The 11,651-nt window shown below is 36.9% G+C and overlaps 1 protein-coding gene across 2 annotated transcripts; it reads right to left on the minus strand.

The window, feature by feature from the left end:
- Nucleotides 1–980: 980 nt before the first annotated feature.
- On the minus strand, nucleotides 981–6,575 carry LOC141843447 (uncharacterized). 2 transcript variants are annotated; one of them, XM_074731508.1, is made up of 6 exons: nucleotides 6,160–6,575; nucleotides 5,755–5,861; nucleotides 3,624–3,721; nucleotides 2,817–3,019; nucleotides 2,606–2,638; nucleotides 981–1,207 (listed from the first exon to the last, which is right to left on the minus strand). In XM_074731508.1, the coding sequence occupies exons 1-6, from the start codon at nucleotides 6,560–6,562 to the stop codon at nucleotides 1,194–1,196; spliced, it is 858 nt and encodes a 285-aa protein (XP_074587609.1). In that variant the 5' UTR covers nucleotides 6,563–6,575; the 3' UTR covers nucleotides 981–1,193. The 2 variants fall into 2 exon arrangements, with proteins under 2 accessions (XP_074587609.1, XP_074587608.1); XM_074731507.1 differs by having other exon boundaries at nucleotides 2,586–2,638.
- Nucleotides 6,576–11,651: the final 5,076 nt, after the last annotated feature.

The raw sequence follows: 11,651 nt of genomic DNA on the forward strand, positions 1-11,651 counted from the left end.
CCAACGAATTTGACCGAAAATCGGCTACCAGTGCCGAGCGGCCGTTGCTGTTCCGGCCGCCGGATAGTGGTCGGAATCCAACCGCCGACGGTCCTTCCTCGGCCGGTCTCCGGCCACGATTTGGCCCACAGTGGCCGTGTGCCACTGACGGCAATTTCCAACCGAATTCGACTAGATTCCAACCACAATCCGATCGGAATCCGGTACCGGCCGGTGCACCGACGAGTTGACCGTCCATCGGGCCCGGTCTGGCGGCCGACGGTGGCGGGAATAGTGACTAGGAGTCGAGGTGTCGCATATGGGTCGCGTAGAAAACCGTCGCGCAGCAAAGAAAATTCGTGTATATATATATATATATATATATATATATCGCTTTACTCTAAATCGTTGAAACTATATATATATCGCTTTACTCTAAATCGTTGAAACTCTAAATTAAATTGTATTATTGGAAGTCTAAATAAAATTAGACTTAATTGAATTATATATATATAGTGATTAATTAAATTATTTTGAATCACTAAATTCAATCATCTCGTGTTTAATGTAAGAAGAAATCAAGTCCTTTTATACTTTTGTTTTATATATATATGACAATTGAAGACACAACAAAAATTCGAATAGCCGACAAAGTAGAGTTATCGGAGATATATCATATCTTGAGATCCAAATGGAACGGAGCCAAACTTGAATGGAAGAACTAGAGTTTATCTAAGGAATGATGGCACAATGAATCAGTCCAAGAAAACCAGATCTCCCATGAAGACTTGGAGACGAGGAAGATCAAATACGCAAAACCCACCAATCTGAACGTGGCATGACTCACCCTCCTTCCATGGCTTTGTGATAGAATTTATTACTATTTGACACTTCTACTCGGAATCAAGTTGTGTTCAGGTCATTTCTATTTGACACTACTACTTGGAATAGCTGATCTTAAAAAATGTTTATGAAATTTGTGACTTAAATGAGGAGAGACATAAACTAAAAATATCGCCACCGAATGATAAAATCTCTCGAGTTATTCTACACGACACAAAAAGGAAAACTAGCTTCGCGGATAAAGAATCAGGCAAAATTTATAGCAAATAGCAAGTAATCAGACATGGAAGAGAGACTGCGAAAGAAAGACGGTGTTGAATGGGGGCTCGAACCGTTTAATTTGCCATATCCCATGTCAAAGTTTCTCAGTATCACTGTCTAAACCCTGCATAAAAAATAAGATGGATTTCCAACTTAGCCACACTTGAAAAAAAAAAAATAGGTTGCTTAAATGAGGGCATTAAAGTTGAAAACAATCAGTCTCAACCCAAGAAAAAAAATTATTCCCTAAATTTGCCAGACCTAATTATTGATGTTTATGTTTAAATTAAAAATAATTTACTCATCTGAACTTATGAAAAAAACATTAGCTCAAAATTTTATCTGTGAGAGCAAACTAGGGTATCAATTCATAATCTCCCATGCTCCATGGTTTGACACCTCCAACCTAAAATCTAGATCATAATTTAGAATCATTTTTAATCCTAGTATGTGAGAAGCAATAGGCTATACCATCACAATATACTTTGGAATATCTTACCGAGCATTGGAGTAGATCAGTTCTAATACCAATTGTAATGATGTGAGAGGGCTAATATATTAACTTGTTAAAAACAATCACTAGCCTTCAATGTCTAATCTTAGCCTTTAATGTCTAAAGCTTAAGTTAATAGTATTTTACTCAATTAAACTTGTAAGTTTTTTCATAGCTCATAACTTTATATGAGACTAAAGTGAAGTGTCATACGAATTATATATATCTAAATTCACTCATTACTTCGAGTAGTATACTAATGAACTTCATCAGTATTTAAAAACCATATGTGGCTTAGTTGCATCTGTTAGCAGGAGCATATAACTATGTTTCGAAAGCAAAACCTATCATTTGACTCTTATAATGCAGAGTGAGGAAGAATAAAAAAACATTAGTTGAGAAAGATAACAACACAGTTATCTATGAGCCTCCAAATGAAGCACTAAAAGTTTTATGGGCATTCATCTCAGCCAAATGCAACATTAAATGAACAACTTCACTGACTTTAAATGAGATGTTGAATGGGTACCATATCATAAACTATGATCCATGGTCTTGAAAGTTCCTTGCTCAAGCTGCATAAGCATGAGACTGACCACGTAGGACCATATATGGCATATGTAGTCTATATATTCAATTAAAAATCCTTATTTGGTTCATTTGAACTATTTTAAACTAATCCAAAGTGACTTAAGTCCACGAGATGCCTTGTTTAGTAACTTGCAAGTGCTATAGTAAGTTGTTTTCAAGTGATTAGATATTAATATTTAACCTCACGTCTGCACATAAGAGACGTCTGCCTCCAAATATCATTCGTCTTATGTGGTGGGAAGATTGTGCACCACTAGTATATGCTTTTGAAACCTTGCTATGCTCATATCATCACTCTTGGTTGTGACTACACAAATCAGTACCTTCTCCATAGAACATTGTATTCCAATCACGGATTATAAAAATTCTCTAACGAATAAACTGGAAGGATTCTGAAATTCTATAAGCAATGCCTTACCGAGGTGCTGCCAATCTTACCGAACTCATCATCGAAGTCATCATTGCCATCATCTGTAACAGTGTAGAGTAAGTATGAGCGAGAGTTGTAACCAGCAACTACATACCCTAGAATGACTGAATAATTCTTAAAAAGATCACACTAACAATCGCATAAATTAGCAAAGAAATATCTTAAACATATCAAGATAAATGCTGGATTGAAAACAACCATAAACAAAAAACTGCATACCGAGACCCTCCTCATCGCTTCCAAGATCACCCAATAGAAACACATCCAAATCCTCGGGTGTCTTTGAGGTGGAAGTTTTCTGCAGTTTTGTTTCCTTTGCTTGTGCTGTTGTAGATGGGACAGTGGCAGGATTCTCCTTGAAACTCTCTAATTGTTTTTGCTCTGCTTTCTTCTTTGACTCCTCCATAAACTTCTTCTCATAGCTGTACACAATTCAGATAAAAGACACAAACTTACAGAGTTTCTTCCAAGGGAACCACAATAATAAATACTAAAGGCCTATCAGTATATCGAAATCAACCAATCCCTTTTTCTACCGTCTTTTAATTTTCAGGTGGGGGGAGGGGGGAAGAGGGGCAGGGGTGAGGAGGGGGGGTGGGGGTGGGAGGGGTTCAACAATATTTAAATTGGTCAACTATATTATTCATGACTTTCTGAATTATGCAATAATGTATTTATTCAAAAATAATGAATGAAAGGGAATTAGAAAACATCACTTTACTAGTGGGTTATTTTCTTTGTTGACAATAACAGATAAATATCTGAGTCAAATAATTTTGAATCCTCAAAACAAATTGTTTTTTTTACCTTCTTCCAGAAACCCAGCTCAATTAGAAAGCGTAGAGCCGCAGATCGATATGTAAGAGATATTTTGTTTTGGTATATTTGAGTTAGTTCAACATTAGTGGAAATAACTAGATATCAAAGTGTGCCATCACTAGCATTTGGTATATTTCATGTCTTATCACCATGCACAGTCCCAAATTTCAATAGGATCACCAGATTTTTTTCAGAGGAGATACTCACGGAGCTACATGACTGTCTACAAGAGAGAAATAAATCCGCCAGAACTTTCTCTCCTTCATATAGCGCGGACAAAGCTCATATCTGAACTTTGATATTTCCTGAAGAATAAAAGTAAATTTTCAATAAACTATTAAACAAAGAAAGAATGTTTAGATAAAACCAGCTTAGAAAGATAGGTAATTGGTAAATCAAATGTATATTTTGTTAGGAAAATCTACTTGCATCTTCAAAAGGCAAAACCTAAAGCAAGAATAGCTGCTAAGACAAAATGACTAAAATCTTGATTATAAATATTAAAAAATTGTCTCGTATTGTAGGGTCTGAGAAGAGTAATCAAACAATAGATGTTCTTCCATAAGTAAATTCCAATAACTTTCAACAGTTTGCAGCAACAAATCAAGAAACAGTCTGCAGTAATGATGAGAAAGGTTCACTATGTTACCCTAAAAAAGTTCAAGAAAGCAGCAAATAGTAAAGTATCCAATATGAATGAGCATTTTGGAAAAGATACATTAGTAGGGAGGTTAGATAAAATAGTCGAAGCTATTAGCAATATCATCTCTTATTCCAGCTCAGTCTTAGTCATTTTCTAGAAACAAGGAAAAGACTATCAAATTCTTTTCTAATGTTGGTCTGTATTTTTGTATGAAGACATTTAAAGACAACCCATAGATTATTTGTTTAGAGCAATTGAATTAATCATAGATTTATAGTTGAAGGTGTAAGAAGTGGAGGGAGAGAATGACCACTCAAGTTAATACGGTAAAAATAATTCAATTGGTTTGAATATTATTAGTGACATTGTCACATAGAATCCAATAGGGGGATAATAATATCCATGTGGCCAATCCCAAACAGTTGGGACTTACACAAGTTGATGATGATGAAATTACAGTACCATCAAGGTCATATTGAGTATATACGACATCCTGTTGTAAGTAGTGTATGTGAATGTCAAGGAAGCACAACAAAAGACTAGGTGGCATTCAAAGGCACAACAAAAGAAATTTAAAACAAGAAATAAGAGATAGTTGTTAGATACCTAATGAGTCAGTTTTTGCTGATAATTTTCTATATATGCTGATGACTATCATTCATAACGCCCCAAATGTGTTTGCAAGAAAGTATTGTAATGCATAGGAGAAAGACAGAACATCTGTTCTGTTTGCTTCAAAGATGAACAAAGGGATTATGCTAACTTTTAGAATAAGCAGAAATTGATAAAATGTGCAGTAGATGTTTGGACGTACTTGAGAGGTATAAGCAACAATTAGTATGTCACTGAGGAAGATCAAGTTTCTTAATCCATGGTCAAGGATCGACTAGATGTTCCATATTTAATTGTGTGCCAAGACGAATCAGAAAAAGGACTTGAAATGATCAACTGAGTTGCAACTGCAACTTCAGATATATTTTCCAGTCAAATTAATCCATCTAATTTGATGCAACATATTATTCACATCTTTTTATTTCTATGCAGCAAATAACATGAATTTGCAAGTAGCAAAACATAAGACTAAGGTTCAAAACAATTCCTAATCAATTGCATGCCACATGAACTTAAAAGAGAATTCTTTTAGTTACACCCTTGCATGTGCCACAAACAACTCAACTAATGGAATTCATTAGCTACATCATGCCTCATAACAAGAAGATTCATGAGAGATGCAGTGGTGATTATACTCCACTATAGCATGGATCTCTTCAAATTTCAAATGCTAATCAGGAAACTACATAACATGCCATCTTGAAAGGGTTACACTGATTGATTGCGAACTTGACAACTAGCACACAATGTCTTGGCAAAATTAGCCTCATTGAAAACATATCATTCCTACAATGGCAAATGCAGTGTGTTTGACAGTTGATTTGAGCAACTTATAGTCATGTCTCACCAGTATTTGTCCATCTGAACTTATCCTCCGTTGTGATTCATATATATAATAAATGCTACCACTACATGGATTGTTTACTGTGAAGATCACCGACAACGAAAAGTCATTCTCTAAAACAAACAATAGAGAAAGAGATGGTGGTCAATATATGCCACACTGTTGGAGAAAAATGAGCAAGTGAAGGTATAGGCTATTTTTTTTTCTTTAAAAAAAACAAATATAACATATTCAAACACCTTCACTGTCGACAGGACAAGAGTAGCATGTCTTGCTTGCCATTCATTAAGATCTTGCCTCACATTTGATGATGTGGGGATGGTTGATACATCTGGTTCTGGTTCATCTACAAAAATAACAAAATGATATAATTTGATATATTCATTAAATCACAAAGACAAACCTTGAAACTAGCAGCTGCAATATAAAGTAATTTCGCACAACAACAAAGTTCCTGAAACGCGTCAATGTAATAGCAAACGCGACATTGCTAACAATTTAGCAATAAACGATGATAAAGAATATCATTAAAAGTCAGCATGCAAAAGGAAAGAATTCGATGATTTTCAACACTTCGAAATTTGAAAGTAATGGATAAATTATAAAATCGAGTGACCATAGCATAACAACGATCTAGTTAGCACCTTGCATGGGAAAATCCCTGAAAGTGCTAATCTGTAGCCCCTGAACGAACTCCTTCAGCTCCTGGGTCACCCCAAATCTGTCGAGATCCGAAGCAAGGTCGGGAGCAACAGCCGCGCTGGATCCCGGCACCAATGCGGATGCGATCGGGATGGGGATGTCGATGGCGATGGTCTTGATCTGGTCAGCGGCTCGGAGGGCCTCGGAACGGATTAGATCGGCCTTCTTGGCGGCCTCTGCGGCCATCTCCTTGGACTTCTTGGCCGTCTCGGAGACGAACTCCTGCGAGAACCTCGCGGCGCCCTGGGTGAGCTCCTGCGAGCGCTTGGCCGCCTCCTTGGAGATCTCCTGCGAACGTTTCGCCGCCTCCTCGGCGAAGACCTTCGCCTTCTGCCACAGATCCATGGCCGTCCCAGCGACCGCTTCCACTTCCAGAGCGCGAGCGAGACAAAAAAAATTTACTTTTATGATCGAGGAAGCGAGGCAGCGGCGGATTCAATACAAAGCCATGTTGGAATATTGACTTTGCAATTCATGCTGACGATGTGGATTTCATGCACATTGAAAGTCAAAAAGAACCTCACATTTTGCCAATCCTCTTTGCTCTTCCACCCTCCAAGTTTACATTTTGTCAGATAACGCACTTATAGCCTTAAATCTAGTGATTATAAAATGTAGGATAAACTTTACCTCTAAGACGCTAGTTTGAGTATTCATTTCTCAAATAACAAATATAAAGATAAAAATAATCTAATATAATTTGATTTAAGTCTACTTTATAAGAATATAAATGATATAAATCTATACAATATAAGATCAAATATAAGAATTAAATAAATTATATCACTTATTTTTAATAATAAATATAATTAATCTTAACCTACTAAAATCCTAACATGTAAGTAACTCTATAGATAATTTCAGGAAGAGTCTTGTATACCATGATGCAGTAACTTCAATAAAAGAAAAGTTATGCATGTTTCCTCAAAAGAAATCTTTTTATGATATTGTTGCAAAGATCCAAAAATTAATATTATAAATTATATATTATTATAAAAATATAATAAGTTATATATATAGTAAAAAAGTCATTACATTGTACCATTCATAAAAATTGTGCCCTTATAAGTTATATACAATTATCAAAAAAATATAATAAATTATATATATATATATATATATATATATAAAAGTCATTACATTCAATGTCGACTCAACACATAGGTCATTAAAACTTATGCCTAGGGTTAGAGATGTAAATGAGCTAAGTCGTTTGCGAGCTATTTGGGTTTTGATTCGAAAAAAAGTTTATTTGATTAAATTAATGAGTCGAGCTCAAGCCTGATTCAAGCTCAAAAATATTATTGAGTTGAGCTCGAGCTTAATAGTATTGATCCGTGAGCTCGCAAATATATTCGTTTAAAGGCTCACGAACGTATCGTTAAGAAGCTCACGAACATATTCGTTAAGAGACTCGTTTAACATTTAAACGAATCATTTTCGAACCGAACTCGAGTCGTTTATGAATATTTAATTTCATTACAAGCTGAATTCGAGTTTAAGAATTAAAACTCGAATCGAACTCAAGCCAAACTCAAGCTTAGGGAAAATGAATCGAGCTCGAGCTCGAGCCTCTTAATGTTCAACTCAGCTTGATTCAATTATACCCTAAATGGGGATTGACATATAGACCATGTCTTGAATTAAGCTGGTGTAAGAGATGTGAAACAAACAGACGCACGAACAACTGTAGCTACTGAAAGGTTCAGAAGTGGTTCTTGAATCAACTGTGATTTTTTGATTAATTATGGGTCATGATATACTGTTAGATGTCACTCATGATCGATCTATAATTAATAGTTAATTATGAACAACCAATATAAATTAGAAACTTATAAGGTCATACACATTACGAGTTTCTCTAAGAAACATAAAATGAGTTTAAGAATTAAATTTTCAAATCGAGAGAGAATGAGCTTAGTTGGACCAGATGAAGGGCAAATATGAAAGATATTTCATTGGAACGGAAGCGCGGATAGGCGACATCTTTTGAAGAGAAAGTGGGTCCTCTTTGGTTTAATTATAAACTAAATTATTTTAGTTTTAATTAAATGTGGTTTGATTTTAAACCAACTCAGTTTGGTTATGAACCAAACTTAAGGCTAACGGCTTGGAGTTTAGGTTAATGGATGCTAATTTTTAGTTAGCGAACCAAACTTGTTAGAGATCTATAAATACATCTCTAAAAAAAGTTAATTAGTGGATTAAAAACCTAATTGTTAGGTTTTAAATCAACCACTCTTCTCTCTAGTTGTCGCCCACCTCAATTCCTTCTCTTGTTGCTGCCCAACCCACCTCACCTTGGTGCCGCCACTTTGTGTGGTGGAGCTGCCGTCCAAGAGGTTGTCCAAGCTCAACTCTGACCAAGGATCTTTCCATAGATTAGTAACCTCCTAAGGTCGATTATCCTCGAGCCAAAGGAAGTTACAACCGACAGTGAAAGCAAGGAAGAAAGGAAGAAGCAATGGTTGTTTTTCCGTCACGAGGTATCCTTTCTTCCTTCCCTTTTGGGCCATTGTTATGGTGGGCAATTATTGTTGCTGGAACTCCTATGCGATTAGGTTCACTGCTCCTTGTTAATAGCAAAGCGTTCGACCTTCGAACGGTGGTGTAATTATCTCCGTTCAATTCAATTCGTATTGTTGGATTGCTTCGAGTCGTCGGGTACAAAATTGGACCGTAGACCCTCTCTTGGATCGTTTGACTCCCTCTTTCAACTAGTATCAAATCGGAGACACGATACGTGATTTAGGAAAGTCGTCTCGAGGAGATCTTGATATGGATACAAACAGAGGCCACCTTTTTCAAAATTGCTAGTTGATGTCATTCCGCTTCGCATCATTCAAAGGGTATAAATTGATTATGCTGGTTATATATGATTATATTTGTAAACGTGTGTGTCCTCTTATCTCTTATATATCCTACTCCATTCACTCTGGTTGCTTCTCAATTTCTTCTAATCAATTTGATCAAATTTCTCTCTTATTCATTGCATAGTTTTCTTAAAAAATTTAATTTATATTATTGTAATTAATATTGAATCATGGCGTACTTTAGAGCATTAAACTTGTAGCAAAAAATTAAATAAGAAGAATTCAAGCAAAAAAATCATAGATGATTAATTTCATACTCCCAATCAAAAAAAATGATAAATCTCAGTTAGTCTCATGGACTCAATCCCCTGGAGGTGGCCGACCTGGTCCCACGGAAGTTTCCTACCGACCACCAGGGTAAATCGGGAAGCGCATACGGCGGCCAATCCAGATGTCCAACATCCTTTGATTGCGTTTCCCATTTGGAGGAAAATTCCTATAAATACGCCGTAGCTGGGGATCGAACCATAGGTCCCTGGATCACAATCCGAATGTCCTACCATTGCACCATTGCCCCGGACACCATACCCCCAATCACAGTGTACACTTCGATTTGTTTAATTATAATCATTATTCTCTATTTTTTTTCTACCTTGAAACACTGTTAACACACACTCCTGGATGGAGGAGAATTGTTGCTCTAAACTATTAGCAGTTACATAACTGCCCACGCCACGGTTGTGCACTTCGTGTAGAATACAACCTCTCCCTATTAAAAGGGAGAGGAAAGCCCTGAGTAGGGGACGATCAAACCAATGTTGTGTGTGCGTCCAAGTTGCAAAGCAGAGAAGGAGAGGAGGGTGATATCAGGCAGCCAGAGAAGAGGAAAGGATGTCATACCGAAGGATTTAGTTTGTGGAAACCTGATAAGTTTTCCTTCATGATTATTCCTCCGACACAAGCGATCCGCAGCGAAATCTCACAAGAACAGGTAACCATTAAACTCTTTCATTGGTATTAGAGATATGTTTTTAGAAGCTTATCTGTTGGAAAAATTGCTGCCAAGAACAGTGCACAAGCGTCGCAATTTCTCTGTTCAGTGCACAAGCGCCGCGATTTCTCTGTTCAACGCACAAGGGTCGTGATTTCTCTGTTCATCGCACAAGCCCATCGTGATTTTTCTGTTCAGCACGTGAACAGCGTTGGTCTCGCGAGAACAGCACTGTCCGCAGCCGATGAAGCTTCCCAGATTGGTTCCAGTGGCGCTATTGAGGCTGACACCGGCACAGGCGGCGAGGCTGGCGCCGACGATAGATTTAGGTCAGACGGAAGACATGGTTTTGGGAACGAATAGAAAGATAGAAAAAGAACAAAGTGCGGCGGCACAAGAGGCGGCAGAATTGTTTTTAGGGCACTGAAGAGAATAAATGTGCTTTTAGGGCACAGAAGGAAATAAAAATAAAAAATTAGTGGCTGAGATTCAAACCAGGTCTACACGACAATTCCACAAGATGTTAACCACTAAACTCCAACCTTCATGCTTATTTAGATTAGTTTCATTCAGATATTGATCAAAGTATAATTGGGTTGTTTAATTATGCCCAATTAAGCTCATGTAATTGGGCTATTCCATGAGAATTAATTGGGCTTCCAGATTCTTGATAATTGGGCAGTGATCAAATTAATTGAGTTGTCCATGAATTAATTGGATTTCATTAGAAGACCAATTAATCTAATTAGGTCAGATTTCTAATTGGGTAAATTTTGGGCTTTCAATTAAAGAGGCCTAATTTGGAAGCCATGTGCCCAAATGACCCAAAACAAGTGAAATCTCAAGTGCTCTGACATGAAGACAACACTTGAGTAGACATAACCAAGTATAAATTGGACTTGATCGGCATAACTCTGATTTGGTTCAACCGAATCATGACTTGCTAGAGTTGGCATTGATCAACCATACTCATAATTGTAAGAAGTTGTTTGAACAACTTATCCTAAGCTTAGTCAATATGGCTGGAGATGATGAGAAAACTAAATATCATGTATGGTGCTCAGGTGTCTAGGGTGCTTGAAGCTAATGACATGATGTTTTAGTTCTCATGGAACACTGTCATGTTGAGTCTTCAAGGTGCCGATTGACTGGTCAAAGGATCAGTTGACAAAAGCCCCTATAAATCAAGAAGATTTATTTTTCTTGATTTATTTGTGTTAATTTTATGTCTGTATAAATTGAATTAAGCTGGTATATATGCTAGTTTGTCAGTTTTGTACTAACTTCATTAATTTTAATTTTTTCAGATGACACGGATGATTATTACTAAGACTTGTCACGATGTGATGCATAATAAGCTAAAGGGAAGCTATCCAGGAGATAGAATATAACCTAGCTTATGGAGTCAATGGACACATGGGGAGATTGGACAGACTATTTTGGCGCCTAAAGATGTAGGATTTTCCGATTCTAGACAAGTACAGGATTTGGACTTTGGTTCGTTCATTGCCTGAAAACCTACGTGATGTAGCACATCAGATGTGGGGGTGCTATGAGGGGCACATTTTATATACCCAGTTGTGTACAGAGTTGTTTCACTACTGCATTCTTGTAGATCCAAGGGATCTCT

Source organism: Curcuma longa, chromosome 12 (assembly GCF_044706935.1).
Source record: "Curcuma longa cultivar G26 ecotype Majalengka, Jawa Barat chromosome 12, ITB_CL_G26_1.1, whole genome shotgun sequence".
NCBI classification, from domain to species: domain Eukaryota; kingdom Viridiplantae; phylum Streptophyta; class Magnoliopsida; order Zingiberales; family Zingiberaceae; genus Curcuma; species Curcuma longa.

What these genes read in the sequence shown, in the direction of transcription:
- LOC141843447 (XM_074731507.1), bottom strand. Translation starts at nt 6,562, where the DNA reads ATGGATCTGTGGCAGAAGGCGAAGGTCTTCGCCGAGGAGGCGGCGAAA. An exon ending in AAGCGATGAGGAGGGTCTCG is followed by an intron (nt 2,639 to 2,816) that starts GTATGCAGTTTT and finishes ACACTGTTACAG; the next exon opens with ATGATGGCAATGATGACTTC. An exon ending in GTAAGATTGGCAGCACCTCG is followed by an intron (nt 1,208 to 2,585) that starts GTAAGGCATTGC and finishes TTTTTTATGCAG; the next exon opens with GGTTTAGACAGTGATACTGA.